At 46.8% G+C, this 18,456-nt stretch overlaps 3 protein-coding genes, 1 long non-coding RNA gene and 2 pseudogenes across 6 annotated transcripts; 3 read left to right on the forward strand and 3 right to left on the reverse strand.

The window, feature by feature from the left end:
- Window positions 1–786: 786 nt before the first annotated feature.
- Window positions 787–1,939, reverse strand: LOC309363768 (histone H4). The gene has a single exon (XM_081900171.1). The coding sequence runs from the start codon at window positions 1,178–1,180 to the stop codon at window positions 869–871; it is 312 nt and encodes a 103-aa protein (XP_081756297.1). The 5' UTR covers window positions 1,181–1,939; the 3' UTR covers window positions 787–868.
- Window positions 1,940–3,146: 1,207 nt separating this feature from the next.
- On the reverse strand, window positions 3,147–3,846 carry LOC309364146 (histone H2B 5). Its single transcript, XM_081900922.1, has one exon. It carries the CDS (start codon window positions 3,732–3,734, stop codon window positions 3,354–3,356), a length of 381 nt encoding a protein of 126 aa, XP_081757048.1. The 5' UTR covers window positions 3,735–3,846; the 3' UTR covers window positions 3,147–3,353.
- A 303-nt stretch (window positions 3,847–4,149) lies between these two features.
- On the forward strand, window positions 4,150–4,688 carry LOC309362575 (histone H2A type 2-C pseudogene; annotated as a pseudogene). Its single transcript has one exon. The product of its transcript is annotated as a histone H2A type 2-C pseudogene (transcript).
- Window positions 4,689–4,906: 218 nt separating this feature from the next.
- LOC309362574 (histone H3.2) lies at window positions 4,907–6,895 on the forward strand. Its single transcript, XM_081898215.1, has one exon. The coding sequence runs from the start codon at window positions 5,799–5,801 to the stop codon at window positions 6,207–6,209; it is 411 nt and encodes a 136-aa protein (XP_081754341.1). The 5' UTR covers window positions 4,907–5,798; the 3' UTR covers window positions 6,210–6,895.
- Window positions 6,896–11,956: 5,061 nt separating this feature from the next.
- On the forward strand, window positions 11,957–12,771 carry LOC309362588. Its single transcript, XR_014165011.1, has 2 exons — window positions 11,957–12,086; window positions 12,463–12,771. It is a non-coding gene; the product is annotated as an uncharacterized lncRNA (long non-coding RNA).
- Window positions 12,772–17,233: 4,462 nt separating this feature from the next.
- On the reverse strand, window positions 17,234–17,871 carry LOC309362576 (histone H2A type 2-C pseudogene; annotated as a pseudogene). The gene has a single exon. The product of its transcript is annotated as a histone H2A type 2-C pseudogene (transcript).
- Window positions 17,872–18,456: the final 585 nt, after the last annotated feature.

Consider the following 18,456-nt stretch of genomic DNA (forward strand, 5'->3'; position numbering starts at 1 on the left):
GATTGGACGGGGCAAGTGCCCCCCTTGGCTTTGGACAAGCCGGTGGGGAAAATCCGAAATAAGAAACGCGGGCAGAAAAATCGTATGTCTGAGAGAAAGGACTCCAGCTGCTGCCATCGTCCCTTTTTCCACAGCGAGGGAGAAGGCTCAGCCCGGGTCTGAATCCCGCGGGCCGCCTCGGAACTACTTATCCCAGAGTGCTCTAAGCGACGCCATGACGCTACAGGTTCTCATTAGCCACGGACAGCACAAGGTCACAAGGAGGCGAACAAAGCAATGGGCACAAAGGCTGCTGGAAAACGAGGCGTAGCGGTTTCCAGCCCGGAGACCAGGCTTTTGTTCGCTGGCTTCTGTCTGCCCGCCTTCCCGCGCGCTTTTCTCCGAGGTCTAAAGGAAAAGCGTCCGGAATCCTCCTGCGGCTACTAAGCCAGTTTGGAGCCTTACTCTCCAGTGGGAGACAGCGAAGGGAGAAGCAGAGTTCTGCGCAAAAAGCCCCTTCGAGGTTAGCCTAGGGCCGTGATCAAAGGCTGCCTCCCCTAGAAATTCCACTGAAGAACCAATAGGGTGCTTTTTTAACTCAAAAAACGGTCAGAAGCAGGAGATAAAAAAATGATTCAAAGCGTTGCATAGGAGTATTTTTTTAAAAAACGAACAGCACTGTAAGCGGCCACCGCACATCTCGACTTTCTTGATTTACGTACATACACGTCGGACCAGTTGCAAATCAAGCAACTACCGCCTTTTCACAAGCTCCCATCCCTGCCTTGTTAACGTTACTCAATGAGGAAAATTCAGCTTTTTATGAATGAGTAGGTGGCCCTTAAAAGGGCCTTTGGATACTGTATTTTGTTGCTCACTGCAGGAATATTTAGCCGCCGAAACCGTACAGAGTGCGACCCTGGCGCTTCAAGGCATAGACCACATCCATGGCAGTCACGGTCTTCCTCTTGGCGTGCTCCGTGTAAGTCACGGCATCGCGGATGACATTCTCCAGGAAAACCTTCAGCACGCCCCGGGTCTCCTCGTAGATCAGCCCAGAGATGCGCTTGACTCCTCCACGGCGAGCCAAGCGGCGAATCGCAGGCTTCGTGATGCCCTGGATGTTATCGCGCAGCACCTTGCGGTGGCGCTTGGCGCCCCCTTTCCCGAGCCCCTTCCCCCCTTTTCCACGGCCCGACATCTTCCAGGCAGACGCACAAACAAAGAAAGAACCGGCTTATGCAGGAGAGAAAAGAACGCGGCTGAAGTATATACCCTGTATGCGGACCAGAATGAAAACTGGCAGCTCCAGGGAGGGCGGTGCTACCTAACTACGCCTCTCTCGCTATAGGGCGCTGCTCCTCAAATGAGCAGCGGGAGATTTTCAAAATGCCCAATCGCAAATCGCCGCTTCAAGCTGAATAATTTGGCGCCGTTCCTTTGCTCTTGAGTCTGCGTAGAAGAGAACGGTCTCAGGTTGCCCAGAGGAGGCAGGAGAGAGCAGACAAAAAAGGGAAAAAATGGATACAAAACTGCCCAACGGAACTCGTTCGCCCCTCCCCTGCTTATTTGCGCTACTTTGTTAGCAGAGGGCAAATTGTGAAACTGCTGCAAGATAAAAACGACTGATAATACCTTCGCTGAAAACGTCGGTCCTCTTTCTTTGACGCTGTAAATGAAGTTTAGGAATGAGAGCAGCCTGCGCCCGTGTGCATTTGTGATAAATTATTTTGACACTTGCATACAATTAATAAACTACGGAGACGCCAAAGACGCCTTAATGTAAGCCGTGCTGTCACCTACTGAGGAAGAAAAGTGTGTTTTCTTGCAGGAGTCCTGTGGAGAAGACCATGTTTTCAGTGGAAACTGGTGCATATGCGATTTCTGTTGAAAACTGTCTCTGCTTTGATTGCAATGAGATTAAATCCAAACGTGTTTTGGAACATGGATGGGAGGGGAGAAGCCCAATATTTTTTTAAAAAAAAATCTGGTTCCGATTCCTACTTGGTGTGCTTAAGTATTTGATTTCTTCTCTCTCTCTCTACACACACACAAACAAATATATGATGGACTTTAGAGAGCGAAGTGTAGTGTAATAAATTATGAGTTATGGTACCAGGAGTTGCCTATTCAGATCCCTGATCAAACTTGAAACTCCCTGGACTACCTTGGCAAGATTTTCTTTTCAGTAGTAGTTTACCACCTAAACCAAATCTACCTTATTGGGCTGTTATAAATCTCAGGATTAAGTTGTGGTAAATGCCAATAAAAGTGTCCCCCCCTTACATGCCATCACTAGGGGTGACGTATAGGAACAATGAAGATTAACTTAATTTGGTTTGGAAGTTTCAATTCCAGAACATGAAAGTTCTGCTGCATCCTCATTTTTAATACAGACATATCATTAGCAAAACCCACAGGCTACATCCAAATCAGGGCTTCTAGAATAAATACCCTTTAATTTAAAACTTGCAAACCTTATTCCTAATTTAGTATCAACTCCTTAAGTAGCTCCTCATTGTGACCTTAGAGAGGAAGAATGCCTGCCATAGGTTGTAAAACAAATGTCAGATATACCTTTATTTGCCTCCCAGTTTAGGATTGCACTTCATGTATGATCTAGTTTATTCTTGCATCGCAGAGGGTTGGACAAGATGACGCTCAACAACCAGTCCCACTATATATTTCTATGTACAGTATCTTGAAGGATGTGGGGCTGTGATACACAAAAACCTAACACCCTAATAGTTCTGAGGCTCTAAGATACCAGGAGACATTATTGCTAAAAACCACCCTTTGGGAAATTGTTACAGAACAGTAATTAAAACATGTCACTTTTAGCTACTCATAAAAATTAGTTGTAGAAGCTTGTCCAGAAATTAGGAGTCTATATTGTAAACGCCAGGCCTAGTTATTCTGTAGCAAAGTTTATGCTCCCATCATCCAAAGCACATTCTTAGCATATTCTTGATTCACCACAAACTCAAGTTTACTGTATAAAGCTTTAAGTTTTTGAATATACTATGCATAGCTTTGTTAAGCACACCTGCTCAAGGTGTATCAAGCTATGCCACCACTCTAACCTGCAAGTAGTTTTTACCCCCATAAGCTGCCCTACCTAACTTGGTTTCATCATGCAATATGGGAAAGAATCACAGAACACAAAATACTGTATGACATAATACTTTACACGGGGAAAGTGTGTCTTTAGAGCACCACCACGTATGTTTTCATAGTTAATAAAAATTGGTGTGCAATGTCAGCATTTATGGGAACTCAGGATGAAAAATGACTCAAGCTCTTTTGTGAGAAAGTGGGTGGCTCTTAAAAGAGCCTTTGGGTTATTGAGTTCTTTGCTAAGCAGCACGATCTGCTTACTTGGAGCTGGTGTACTTGGTGACAGCCTTGGTGCCCTCCGAGACAGCGTGCTTGGCCAGCTCCCCGGGCAGCAAGAGGCGCACGGCCGTCTGGATCTCCCGGGAGGTGATGGTGGAGCGCTTGTTGTAATGAGCCAGGCGAGAAGCCTCTCCGGCGATGCGCTCGAAGATGTCGTTCACAAAAGAGTTCATGATGCCCATCGCCTTGGAGGAGATGCCGGTGTCGGGGTGGACCTGCTTCAGCACCTTGTAGACGTAGATGGAGTAGCTCTCCTTGCGGCTCTTGCGGCGCTTCTTGTCGCCCTTCTTCTGCGTCTTGGTCACCGCCTTCTTGGAGCCCTTCTTGGGGGCCGGAGCAGACTTGGCTGGCTCGGGCATTCTGGCAAAAATGAAGTCTTCGCTCTGGAGGAAATAAGCAGCACTGGGAAACCACCTTTCTCTGGTCACGGCGGACTGCAAAGAGGAATGCGGCGCTGCCGGTGTCAGCCCTTCCTCTATTTAAAGGCCCTTTATGCAAATGAAGGTTGCTGGGCTGACATGTTTCTATTGGCTGCCGCGCCTCCTGATATCATCTCCGCTGCGCACGCACATGCAAATCATAGGACTGTGATTTTCCCGTTCCTATTGGAAGAGTGCCGTTTCCACTTCTGTGATTGGTCAGGTCGAGAAATGTGCTTTCTCATTGGCTTCTGGCTGCAGGACGCCCGATGAGCCAATAAGAAGTGGTCCTTGCAGGCTCCAGGAAGGCATAAAAGGCCCCCGCCTGGGCCCTCGCCCGTCAGTGCTGCTTTTGCATTGTGCGCGCTGCGTGTGGTGCGTGTGAGCCCGTGACGACAGCATGTCTGGCCGCGGCAAGCAGGGAGGCAAGGCGAGGGCCAAGGCCAAGTCGCGCTCTTCGCGGGCCGGCCTGCAGTTCCCCGTGGGCCGCGTGCACCGCCTGCTGCGCAAGGGCAACTACGCCGAGCGGGTGGGCGCCGGCGCGCCCGTCTACTTGGCGGCCGTGCTCGAGTACCTGACGGCCGAGATCCTCGAGCTGGCCGGCAACGCCGCTCGCGACAACAAGAAGACCCGCATCATCCCCCGCCACCTGCAGCTGGCCATCCGCAACGACGAGGAGCTCAACAAGCTGCTCGGCAAAGTCACCATCGCCCAGGGCGGCGTCCTGCCCAACATCCAAGCCGTCCTCCTGCCCAAGAAGACCGAGAGCCACAAGGCCAAAGGGAAGTAAACCTTGGCTGCCCCCCAAAGGGAAAAAAAAACCCTCGCCGAACGCTGAACCCAAAGGCTCTTTTCAGAGCCACCCACCTTTTCCAGAAAAGAGCTGAGTCCAGGCTGTTGGTGACTTTGGAAAGGAAGTTGTCTTGTGTTTAGAAAGGGATTCAAAATATTCCTAGCTCTTAAGGTTAAACCGTATAAATCCGCGAGGAACAATTGCCATTCGACCAAGTTAGGTGAAGCTGAGCCTTGTTTTAGTTTTAGTGGTTGTGAAGTATTGGCTGTTCGGGATATCAATACTGTAATGCCCGTGACAGCTCTTGGTTAAGGAATGATGTCCTACGTGGGTCACGCAGTCGTTTTCCGCCCCCATTTTATATCAAAAATACACCTTGTGGTACTCGAACATATAAATATTAGAAAACGAATTGGCATGCCAAGGCAATACCTCGCTCCGAGGCAATCTGGCTCTGATGCAGCCTGAGAAAGAATTACGTATGTGTAACGCGGGAGCTGATACATAGTATTAAAAATACTCTTTAACCCTGGTATTTTTACTGACTCCCCGTAAAATCAAAGGATTCGTCGCTAGGGGGTACGATTCTGAACCAATCATTGCGTAGCGCGGGGTTTTTTAGCCCTATAACTGCCTCTGCCTCTTAAGTTCAAAGAAGCCTATTCAGCTCCTCATCTCAAAAGCTGCTGCTAATTTAATTCTCTTTGATCCAAAAACGGTTAACACACTAGGAACGGTGGGGGTTGGGATGCCCTGTGGTCGCAAATCTGGCACGTCAGCTTTTCCAGCTTTGTAACGGCAGCAACTTTAAGATACACGCTATTGGAGCTGGGATTCCCGCTAAACACTGTTTCACTCCACACGCATGATAGGTGTTGTTCTTTACTTTCACAACAACACTGTGAGGTAGGATAGGCCGGGATTCGCGCACGCCCCGACCGAAAGGTAATTTTATAGGTCGTGTGCTTAGGATCCATGATATAACTGGAGCACCTTTCAGGCAGAAGGTCTGGGAGGGGACCGAGAGCTCAGAGGTGGCTTCCAATCCCTTCCAAGCCCGGGAAATTCAAACCCCTGAGCCGCTACGCTCGCGCTCTCGGCCAATCAGGGAAGGAGGATTTCCCTATAAATTCTCTGCTCCCGGGTCCTCTCCGCCGCTTTGCATTCGTCCTGCAGGAGCGAGCTGCTGTCTCGCTGCTTGAGGAAGAGCCATGGCGCGGACCAAGCAGACTGCCCGCAAGTCCACCGGAGGAAAAGCCCCTCGCAAGCAGCTGGCCACTAAGGCTGCCCGGAAAAGCGCCCCGGCCACGGGTGGGGTGAAGAAGCCCCATCGCTATCGGCCGGGCACCGTCGCCCTGCGGGAGATCCGCCGCTATCAGAAGTCGACAGAGCTCCTGATCCGCAAACTGCCTTTTCAGCGCCTGGTAAGAGAAATCGCCCAGGACTTCAAGACGGACCTGCGCTTCCAGAGCTCTGCCGTCATGGCCTTGCAGGAGGCTAGCGAGGCTTACCTGGTGGGTCTCTTCGAAGATACCAACCTGTGTGCCATCCACGCCAAAAGGGTCACCATTATGCCGAAAGATATTCAGCTGGCACGTCGTATCCGTGGCGAGAGGGCTTGAGCAAGCAGCCCAGTCGCTACAGCACAGCTGGAAGTAACCCAAAGGCTCTTTTAAGGGCCACCCACATAACAAAAAAGGAGCTGTCGTTACTTCCTACCCAGTATATTTGCACAGCACAATCCAGGTGCAGGTCGGCAAGCGTTTGGGCACCGGCCATTGATGATGTTCTTCCTGACGTTCAGTATGATCATGTGCATGTTCACTCGGAGGTCCTGCTGAGACTTCTGGGTAAGTGGTTATAGGCTTTCAGCCTTGGTGGAAATTTTGAGCTGGAAATCCCCTGCTTTAAATAGGAATGGGTGTACATTGGTTGCAACCGGTCAGGATTTCTAGAGAAATGAAATGGATTGACTTTATTTTAAGATCCTGATTTAATTCAGCAACGCATTTTCTAACAGTTAAAAGCACCCAGAAGCTGGCATTTCAAAGCCAAGCAAAGAGAGGAGTCTTTCCGTCTGCTCTGTGGTTTGATTCCGCTGGGTCTCTTTTGCACTGTTTGGGCCCAGCGCCATGCATTCGTTGACTGCAATGGGCTTCAGCATCTTTGGATCAACCTGATCCATTCCAGGTCAGGTCAGGAAATCCAGGTGCTGATTGGCACTTGCTGTACACTTCAAGGAGGGAGAGGGAAATTTATATAACACCTTTGCTTCACTCTAGGAACATCGGCACCATTGTCTTTTTTTGTTTTAAATATTTTGCATGCCTCAAATGCTTCAGTTAGGGGCACAAATACTCCATTTTTTACAAAGAGCATGTTGGTTTATAAAAATTGTAGATGGCAAGCACACTCACTCTTCCTCAGGAGCAATACCTCTTTGAGATGTGACCTGGTAGGGTCCATGTGTACACTCTCCTAAATGTAGTGCTTCTTTCTTACTGTTTCCTTATAACTATGAGTAGGCTGAGGGAGACATGTGCCTACAATTCTGATACTATACTGTATTTCATTACCTGCTGAAAATGTTCATTTCACAAAGGGTTTTCAGAAAACACATTTGTGTCTGCAGAACATGGAATCGTAGAGTTGGAAGGAACCCTGAGGGTTATCTAGTCTAACCCCCTGCAATGCAGGAATCTCAACACACACGCCCAAGACTCTTACTGTATTCTCAGGGTCATGGGCTTGAGCCCCACATTGAGCAAAAGTGTCCAGCATTGCAGTGGTTGGACTAGATGACCCTTGTGGTCCCAACTCTACAATTCTATGATTCTGTGGTAATCATTTTTTTCTATATTTTATAGTTTTATGATTCCCTCAATGCTTTCCTTGTACCCCACCGTCACATTTTTTATGAGCTGGCAGTTTAGAAATATTCTTTTAATAGATGAGAAAATAAATTCCATTTGAAGATTACAGGGGAGAATAAAAAAAATGGATGAAATTTTAATGGGTGGGGTGCAGAGCTTGCTACACGCCTACCTTGTTACTTCTGAAATGACCAAGTAGTACTTTGGGTTTCTTGATGAGCCAGCCACCTCATCAGCAGTCTGTCCTTTGCAGCATTCCCAATTGCCCACATGGCCATTAAAACTCAGGGGAGGCGGCATCGGGCAGCTCCTCTGATAGGGATTTTTTTCAGATCTGGAGCTTGCAGCAATGTTTGCTGGAAACAAAAGCACAGACACCACCCTTGGCTGAGGCAGGAAAATGGAAGCCTCTTTGGCAAGTGAAGAAAACTTGTGAAATGGGGGAAAAGATTGTGGCAGAACATTACGTCAATGCTAAAAGGTGGTGGAAGACAAATCTTTAAAAGATAGAAGGAAAAGAAAGCTCTTAGATCAGGCATAGGCAACCTCGGCCCACCAGATGTTTTGGGACTACTAACTTCCATGATCCCTAGCTAACAGGACTAGTAGTCGGGGATGATGGGAATTGAGTCACAAAACATCTGGCGGGCCAAGGTTGCCTATGCCTGTCTTAGACAATACTTTGTCTGCCCTGTTAAAACAGCCCAAGGGTCTAGTGACGTTGGTCTATATACTAAGATGCCTTTGAATTGGCTCATCCACTTCTTGGTCAGTGCTGTTCTATTCTACATATTTAGTAACTTTCAGCTGCTGGTGCTGCCTTGAGAATAGAATAGCAAGCCCTTTTGCTTCTTGAAGATGTCGTAAGAGAATCATGGTCAGAGAGGGGAATAAAGGAAAAATGACCCTACCAATAACAAAGTTATAGTATTATGCCTTAAAATACCACAAGAAAAATAAACTGTGCCTTGGAGAATGCATTGTTTGAGAATGTATCATTTTGCTGTGTTTTCTCATTGACTTAAGAATGTATCTAACTGTATCCTTATCGAAATGTATAGGAATGTATCTGAAAGTACTGAATGTATCCTTACTGCAATGTATAACTTTTCCTTGAATGTATCTTTACTGAAATGTATTTTTCTCAAAACGCTGTACTATGCCGAATTTTCTGCATGTATCCAATCCTAGCTGCCAAAACACTCTCCACCACACTGCCATCTACTGAGTCCAACCCAAAATAGTTTTATATTCCAATAAGTATGCAAACATGAGACCCGTGATCGTCTTGGCTGATTAGGGCATGTCCAGACGAGGTGCGGGCCCCCCTGGGTGATATCATCAATTTGTCCCTTGGCACCGGGATATTCCCAGGGGAACTGAAGGAGGCAGTGGTGCGTCCGCTCTTAAAGAAAACATCATTAGATCCCTTAGATCTATCCAATTACCGCCCGGTTTCGAATCTTCCATTCCTGGGTAAGGTGACTGAGAGAGCGGTTGCTGAACAGCTTGGTAGGTTTCTGGATGAAACATTGGCTTTCGATCCATTCGAGTCCGGCTTCCGCGCTGGTCATGGGGGACCGAGACGGCTCTGGTCGCCCTAACAGATGATCTCCGCAGGCAGCTGGATTGAGGCGGGTTGGGGTTGCTGATTCTTCTTTTTTTTAAAAAAAGAATTTTATTAAGTTTTTCAATAGTTATATAAAAACAAAACAAGACAATAATAGAAAAACAGACAAAAAAAGAACAAGTATAATTTCATTCCCTTTTTTTCTTATACCTTACTTTCCCGACTTCCCCATACCTCCCCTCTCTGTATTATATTAATTCAGCAAATCCTTCCCCTTAATTTCGTTTAATTTTTAACCCTTCTTTTCTTACTTATCCAATCCGGCTGGAAACCACACAATTTCTAAACCATCGTCATTCTAACATTCATTAATTTTGCAGTATTTCTTGAGATAGTCCTTAAATTTCTTCCAATCTTCTTCCGCTGTCTCTCTCCCCTGGTCTCGAATTCTGCCAATCATTTCTGCCAGTCCCATATAGTCTATCACCTTCATCTGCCATTCTTCCAAGGTGGGTAGGTCTTGTGTCTTCCAATACTTTGCGATGAGTATTCTTGCTGCTGTTGTAGCATACATAATGTTCTATCCTTCTTTGGCACCGTTTGGCCGACAATACCCAAGAGAAAGGCCTCTGGTTTCTTCAGAAAGGTATATTTAAATACCTTTTTCAATTCATTATATATCATTTCCCAGAACGCCTTAATCTTAGGGCACGTCCACCAAAGGTGGAAAAAGTACCTTCATTTTCTTTGCATTACCAACATTTATTATCAGGCAAGTGGTAAATTTTTGCAAGCTTGACTGGGGTCATGTACCACCTGTAAATCATTTTCATAATATTTTCTCTTAGGGCATTACATGTCGTAAATTTCATACCGGTGGTCCACAACTTTTCCCAGTCAGCAAACATAATGTTATGACCAATGTCTTGTGCCCACTTAATCATAGCTGATTTCACTATTTCATCCTGCGTATTCCATTTCAACAGCAAGTTATACATTTTTGACAGCTGATTTCACTGTTTCATCCTGCGTATTCCATTTCAACAGCAAGTTATACATTTTTGACAAATTTTTAGTATTGGATTCTAACAATTCTGTTTCCAATTTTGGTTTTTCCACCTGGAAGCCAATTTTCCTGTCCATCTTGTAAACCTCCATTATTTGATAATAATGAAGCCAGTCTCGCACTTTATCTTTTAATTTCTCAAAACTCTGCAATTTCAATTTGTCCCTTTCTTGTTCCAAAATTTCCCAATATTTCGGCCATTTGGACTCCATATTGAGCTTTTTCACAGCTTTTGCCTCCATTGGCGACAACCAGCTTGGGGTTTTACTTTCCAGCAAATCTTTGTATCTAATCCAGACATTATACAATGCTTTCCTGACAATATGATTTTTAAAAGCTTTGTGTGCTTTAACCTTGTCATACCAGAAATATACATGCCACCCAAAAGTATTATTAAAACCTTCTAAATCCAGAATGTCTGTGTTCTCAAGAAGTAGCCAGTCCTTCAACCAGCAAAAAGCTGCCGATTCATAGTATAGTTTAAGGTCTGGCAGGGCAAATCCCCCCCCCCTGGGGTTGCTGATTCTTCTAGAGCTGTCAGCAGCCTTTGACATGGTCAATCACGAACTCCTGGACCACCGCCTTGCCGGCGTGGGGATCCAGGGCACAGTCCTTCAATGGCTGCGCTCGTTTCTCTCTGGTCGGGGACAAAGGGTGGCGCTTGGGGGGGAATTGTCATCGCGCCACTCCTTGGTGTGTGGAGTGCCTCAGGGTGCGATTCTCTCCCCGATGCTTTTAAACATCTTTATGCGCCCCCTCGCCCAGCTTGTCCGGAGTTTTGGGCTGGGTTGCCATCAGTATGCCGATGACACCCAACTCTATCTGTTGATGGATGGCCATCCTGACTCGGCCCCAGACACACTGACTAGATGTCTGGAAGCTGTGGCTGGATGGTTACGTGGGAGCCGGTTGAAGTTAAATCCTTCAAAGACAGAGGTCCTCTGGCTGGGACGGGACGGTATGGGTTTGAGGGGGCAACTCCCATCTCTTGCGGGGGTGCAATTAGTACCAGCATCGTCCGTTAAGAGTTTGGGTGTAATCTTTGATACCTCCCTCTCTATGGAGGCGCAGATTACAGCTATAACAAAGGCGGCATTTTTTCATCTCCGCCAAGCTAAGCAGTTGGCCCCTTATCTCTCTCGCCCTGACCTAGCCACTGTGATCCACACGACGGTCACCTCCAGACTGGATTATTGTAACTCGCTCTACGTGGGGCTGCCCTTGAGACTGACCCAGAAACTCCAGTGGGTGAAGAATGCCGCGGTGAGACTCCTTACGGGGTCCTTGCCACAGGAGCACATTCACCCGGTGCTATACCAGCTGCACTGGCTCCCGATGCAGTACAGGATCAGGTTTAAGGTGCTGGTTTTAACCTTTAAAGCCCTATACGGCCTAGGACCCTCATACCCACGGGACCGCCTCTCCTGGTATGTCCCACAGAAGAACTTATGGTCTGCAAATGAAAACATCTTGAAGATCCCAGGCCACAGAGAGGTTAGGCTGGCCTCAACTAGAGCCAGGGCTTTCTCGGCCGCGGCGCCAATCTGGTGGAACGCTCTGTCACAAGAGACTAGGGCCCTGCGGGACCCGACATCTTTCCGCAGGGCCTGTAAGACAGAGCTGTTCCACCAGGCCTTTGGTCAGGGCGCAGCCTGACCCCCTCCTCTGGCAATCTTCACAGAATTTTGCTTAATGGTTGCCATCAATTTGATTTTAATTAATTTTTATAATGAAAGGTTTTTAGAATGTTGGATTATTTTGATTGTTGTTAGCTGCCCTCAGCCCAGCTTTGGCTGGGGAGGGCGGGGTATAAATAAAATCTATTATTATTATTATTATTATTATTATTATTATTATTATTATTACACTCGAATTGATAGCAATGCAGAGCAGGATCTCACGTTAACATTGAAGCCATTTCCCGAACATCCAGCCTCACGATCTGCATACTGATTATTAGCAGCTACGGAAAGCTTTCCTGTAGATAAAGGTAAGGTAAAGGTACCCCTGCCCGTACGGGCCAGTCTTGCCAGACTCTGGGGTTGTGCGCCCATCTCACTTAAGAGGCCAGGGGCCAGCGCTGTCCGAAGACACTTCCGGGTCACGTGGCCAGCGTGACATCGCTGCTCTGGCGAGCCAGAGCCGCACACGGAAACGCCGTTTACCTTCCCGCTGGTAAGCGGTCCCTATTTATCTACTTGCACCCGGAGGTGCTTTCGAACTCCTAGGTTGGCAGGCGCTGGGACCGAGCAGCGGGAGCGCACCCCGCCGCAGGGATTCGAACCGCCGACCTTTCAATCGGCAAGTCCTAGGCGCTGAGGCTTTAACCCACAGCGCCACCTGCGTCCCCTTTCCTGTAGATAAAGGAACAGCCATTAACCAGATCCAGAAGAAGCTCAACACATATTATTCCAGCCCTCCAGCAAAATTGACACCTCCCATGATCTTACAACATCCTACTTACCTTAAGTTAATCCCCTCTTCTCCCCATTCAGGCCGCTTCCGGCCACCTCCACTGTTATTGTTCTGTTTGGAAACCAAAAGGTATAAGAGTCAAAGCAGCCCTTTGTTCGAGGTTCTCACTCCGTTTTTTATGGCATGAGGGGGGACCCTGTTGCAACAGTTTTGTTTTTTCCTGTTCTTTCAATAAAGATCAGACTTTGCTTTTTCACCAATCTTCCGAGGTGTGGTCTTCCGAGGTCCCAGTCCTCCTTATGAGGCAGGGACTCCCTTGGGGAAGGAATTATTTGTTAATTTCAAAGACAAACCACTGCTTCAGTCTGTGATGCGGGCACCCAAGGCCTTGGAAATCTGGAGGCTGCTCTGGCAACTAGAAGACCCAGAGGGCCACTTCAGTCTACTTTTTTTGGCCACTAAATTTCCACTTAGGCCAAGGCTTGCTTGGTAGCTTGAGAAAGCAACTGCTCGTTAATCCAGAGAATTTGCAACAGCCTCTTTCCTTGCTCTTTGCATTTCTTGTGTTTGAAGAACCAGAAATCAAGATCAAAAACATCCCATTAGAGACATCTGTGTTAAACGGAGAAGCACATGGGACTGAATAATTGTCGGCTAGGATATAATTACTGTTTTGAAACCAAATAAGATGGTGGAAGCTGGCAGATACTGGCTGCTTGAGTACATTTGGAACCCTTTTCTGCTACTCTTCAACTGAATACATGCCATTGCATAAACACCCTAAGATATCAAGTCAGAACTTTCTTAACTACTCTCATTAGCTGAGATTTGTGGGTAGAAAATTACTATCTCACTCTCTATCTGGATAAATAAAAAAATTGTCCAGTAGCACCTTAGGGAGATTGCTTTTGCTGTTAATGTGTGTGCATATGCAGTACAGAGCTTTATGCTTCAGCCTCCTGTTCCAGGTCTCTTTGGATTCTTAGGCCAGTAGTACACAGCTAGGAGCTCACCTTAAGACTGATCTTGCATTGTTAACTGGGCCTCTACCGTCTGGCACACACCTGAAATAAACTCTCCAGAGGGTGCAGTAGATCATATTCAAATACGTGATGAGACAAGTTATAAAACATCATTTTTAGAAAACAAATTGTTTAGTTCAATTTACAAAAGTTAGTTTTCCCATGTCAGTACAATGGTTTTGTCAGTGCTTGAATCCACCTTATGTGCAGAGCAGACAGCTGCAGATAACAGGAGCTGCCATCCAGAATGTCCAGAGGGCACGAGGTTCGGGAAAGCTAGATTAGATTGAACAAAAGACAATTGAAATTCTTCATTAAAACATTGTTAAAATCATTAGAAACAAGTTACATTAAAAATTAAAACCAGTAACTGCACAGCTGTTATACTTTAAAAATCACATGCTAGAATCACACGGCTAGATAGTCTTGCTGAAGCTGAAAGGTTCTTAGCAGGCACTGAAAACAATACAAAGACAGCATCTGCCTAATATCAATGGGCAGTGAGTTCCAGAGTGTAGAAGCTGCCACACTAAGTAGCTGGTTTCCTGCAAGTGCAGAGCAAACACTTTGCAAGTGCCAGTTCTGCAAATCTAAATGGTATTTATTCTCTACTGATGATGGCAGGGTGTACTTTGGCTGAATTGGCAACTTTTGAATGTGTGTAAAACTCCACAGATACATGGGAGATGGGGATTCTCCATTCATTCACTTTCCTTTAGTGCCTCTGCCTCTGTTCATCTGCAGATGTTATAAAGTGATACCTTGGGTTACATATGCTTCAGGTTACAGACTCCGCTAACCCAGAAATAGTACCTCGGGTTAAGAACTTTGCTTCAGGATGAGAACAGAAATTGTGCTCCGGCGGTGCGGCAGCATCAGGAGACCCCATTAGCTAAAGTGGTGCTTCAGGTTAAGAACAGTTTCAGGTTAAGAACGGACCTCCGGAACGAATTAAGTACTTAACCCGAGGTACCACTGTATATCTGAGGTCCAGTGTGAGGGTTTAAAGGCATCCAGAGATGCAGAGTATGGTGACCAAAGTTGATGGACAAAAGAGTTGTCAAGGAGAGGGGCAGTTTTCTGATCGTGCAGCTTCTTCCATCCCTGCACCTCTTCTGCCACACCTGTTTGGACAGGGCAAGAGCTTTGGCTTCCTCTTGCATCTGCTACCCATACCACTCAATGTAAAACAAGAAGTACCGGTATTATTTGCACAATTGCTGACTTTATGCTGTGTGCTTTTTCTCAATTTTCCTTCCTGTGTTTTGAAGAGCAGCTCTGATTTTTAAAATGGATTCTTTTGCTTGATAAATTATTGTTTGTGCTTCTTTTCCCCCAATTCCCATCTGGCCAGTCCCCACAACAAAGTAGTAAAATAAGTTTGATACGTCCTAAAGGCTCCAACAGGTCACCTGGTAGAATACCGTTTTTGCACTTCTTCCCAAATCTACTGCCCATTTCCACAGCTGAATTTTGGACTCAACTTAGATATGTGCATCACGTCACATTAATTCAAAAGGTCTCTCTAGGCTACAACATAAACAGCACCTTCCCTGACACAAGGTAAAATACAGTAGTATTCTGCTCTTTCGTGCTATACTCATTTCCCCAAGGCCCTCTGCCATCTATTTGGTTACGGGGTGGGGTGCACCTCTAAGTTCTTTGCCTTTCCAGCTTATTAAAATTTATGACTCAAAGCCTAAGCATAGGATATAATTGGTGTAAATACATCATGTGACGATCTCGCAGCAATATAATTTGTATGTTAAGACAAGAGCACTCAGAAGGGTGCTGTCAGACTAGATCCTCCAAAGGAAGGGGGACTAGATCCTCCAAAGGAAGGGGGATCTGCCAAAATATGCATATGTTCAACAAAGTGGTTCAACAGCTAGTTGAAAACATTATATGGAGGCAGGAATCAGACCATGTTCCAGGACATGGGGGGGGGGGGGGGACATACACAGGATCCCTGCCAACACCAAGCATGTTTTTTCATCTTTCATTTCGCTTTCCCCAAGTTATTCTCCAGCTAGAAAATTGGCAAAGGCCCCCCAATGGCAGGAAAGTAAGGCCTGCGCTCGGGGAAGAATTGCTCACCGACAGCAAACTCCTTACCTAGTTTTTAATGACAAGCAACTTTTAGAAAATCTTTATCGTGCTTTAGAGACCAACTACAGTAAGTTTGTTCTGGGTATAAGCTTTCGTGTGCATGCACACTTCTTCAGATACCTGAAATGCATACACACAAAAACTTATACCCGGAACAAACTTAAGTTGGTCTCTAAGTTGCTACTGGACAATTTTTTTTACTTATTTTGGCTGCATCAGACCATCACGGCTACCTACCTTAATCTAGACTTATAGTGCTTATTCATTTTCTGTTTTTACACTTTGAGACAGGTTGGCAGCCAAGTGTTTGGGTGCTTCACGTGCTGAAGTTGCCTGCAACAAGTAATGTCCAAACTGACAAGCTATCATAGAATCATAGAGTGGGAAGAGACCACAAGGGCCATGGAGTCCAACCCCCTGCCAAGCAGGAAACACCATCAGAGCACTCCTGACATATGGTTGTCAAGCCTCTGCTTAAAGACCTCCAAAGAAGGAGACTCCACCACACTCCTTGGCAGCAAATTCCACTGTCGACCAGCTCTTACTGTCAGGAAGTTCTTCCTAATGTTTAGGTGGAATCTTCTTTCTGGTAGTTTGGATCCATTGCTCTGTGTTCGCTTTTCTGGAGCAGCAGAAAACAACCTTTCTCCCTCCTCTATGTGACATCCTTTTATATATTCTCTGTCCCCCCTTCATGTCCTGGAACATGGTCTGATTCCTGCCTCCATATAATGTTTTCAACTAGCTGTTGAACCACTTTGTTGAACATATCACATTCCCAGCACCACACATTATGTTTTGGTTTGGTTTGTCAGGCTCAGGAGCTTATCCAAATAGGAACCATGACAATACAGCTGTAATTTAAACTTGGATCTGTAGCAGGAACCCCCCACCCCAATCATTCAGTTTGTACAAACTTCACACACACTACATACGCCACACTTCTGTTATAAATTCATAGAAAAATCAACCATACATCGGATTTGCACTGTTCCATTTTTATTTTACTCCATATGACAAGGACTATCAAAGGGGGGGGGGGCTTGGTTCTGGTCAGCCATAATCCCTTAAACGTGAGAGCATTTCCCAGTTGGCATGGCAACTCTGATAGCCGGCTTGATGGGCTCAGAGAGAAGACTATCAAGGACACAACTGACTGCATACCTGAGTAGATTCAACACGGACTATAACAAAAGAACAGTGATTGGATTCCCCCTCAGGGGGCAGGAAACTGCGACCACCTTTTGTCTTCTGAAAATGACTCATGGGGAGGGGGAGAAGGGAACCAGCCAGGTGACAGGACACTCAGGTTACCACCACAACTCCTCCCTCAACCCCTCCTTTCTGTAATGTATGCATGATGTTTCTGGGGGTGGGCTTGACCTACAGGATGGGAATTTCAAAAGTTTTTATAAGGCCTTGCACACCATTTTTCTGTGTCCTTTCTCTCTCCTGCAAGTGAGGGGAACACCCTCTTGCAACAGTCCAATAAAGGCCAAGCCTACAGGCTGCTGATTTGCTCCAATTTACTCTGGTTGGTGTCTTTACTTTTTGTCCAAGGGAGCCCTCGGATTTTTCCGGTAACAGATCAAAGACATAACTGCCAACTTTGATAACCATGAATATCATCAACAAATAAAACTAATGGTAAATGATTTGAAAGCACACATGTCATACGGCCTCCATTTCTACAAACTGTAGCAAAGGGGAAAGCAAGAAAGGGTTGAGGCAACAGCAACCAGGCGATTGCCAGCTCTTTTCTGGAAGGTGTGGGTGGCTCTGAAAAGAGCCTTTGGTTCAGTTTCCACGAGAACTGCGAGGCCCAGAAGAGCAGCTTCACTTCCCTTTGGCCTTGTGGCTCTCGGTCTTCTTGGGCAGGAGGACGGCTTGGATGTTGGGCAGGACGCCGCCCTGGGCGATGGTGACTTTGCCGAGCAGCTTGTTGAGCTCCTCGTCGTTGCGGATGGCCAGCTGCAGGTGGCGGGGGATGATGCGGGTCTTCTTGTTGTCGCGAGCGGCGTTGCCGGCCAGCTCGAGGATCTCGGCCGTCAGGTACTCGAGCACGGCCGCCAAGTAGACGGGCGCGCCGGCGCCCACCCGCTCGGCGTAGTTGCCCTTGCGCAGCAGGCGGTGCACGCGGCCCACGGGGAACTGCAGGCCGGCCCGCGAAGAGCGCGACTTGGCCTTGGCCCTCGCCTTGCCTCCCTGCTTGCCGCGGCCAGACATGCTGTCGTCGCTGAATCCACACAACTTCCTCTGCCAAGAAAGCGAGCCAACTACGGGAGGCAAAGCCGGCGAGGGCTTTTATACTTTCCGAGAGGCTCGAAAATGACGCTTCTGATTGGCTGGAGATGGAGTAAAAAAAAAATTAACCAATTGGGAAAAAGATTTCTAAGTCTGCACCAACCTGAGGGGGAGACGACGCGTTCATCCAATTGGAAGTCGGAAATCACAGGCCATAAGGAAGAGCTTGTTTCTGTCGTGTGCGCGCTAAATTTCGCCCTAGAGTTAATGTGTCAGCTTTGGTCTCGTGGACAGCTGGTCAATTATAGACGTATCCTTTGAATTATTATCATAATCATTGTATATTTCTCGTCCTTAGCACGCAGGTCTCAGAGATGTGCGGAATAGACGTGCCTGATGAAGCTCCGCTCCACGCGGCTGGAGCTTAGCTTGGGGGGCAAAGGTCTGCAGTGTGTCCAAGCAGATCCAGCATGTAGAACCTGGTTGAGAGTGTATATTTCCCCTGGGAAATAGGGGGTCACATTCAAACAAGATCGACAACCATGATTCTAGATTCAGGTAGGTAGCCGT

Source organism: Podarcis melisellensis (assembly GCF_964234715.1).
Source record: "Podarcis melisellensis genome assembly, chromosome: 2".
In the NCBI taxonomy this organism is placed as follows: Eukaryota; Metazoa; Chordata; class Lepidosauria; order Squamata; family Lacertidae; genus Podarcis; species Podarcis melisellensis.

What these genes read in the sequence shown, in the direction of transcription:
- LOC309364146 (XM_081900922.1), bottom strand. Translation starts at nt 3,734, where the DNA reads ATGCCCGAGCCAGCCAAGTCTGCTCCGGCCCCCAAGAAGGGCTCCAAG.
- LOC309362574 (XM_081898215.1), top strand. Translation starts at nt 5,799, where the DNA reads ATGGCGCGGACCAAGCAGACTGCCCGCAAGTCCACCGGAGGAAAAGCC.
- LOC309363768 (XM_081900171.1), bottom strand. Translation starts at nt 1,180, where the DNA reads ATGTCGGGCCGTGGAAAAGGGGGGAAGGGGCTCGGGAAAGGGGGCGCC.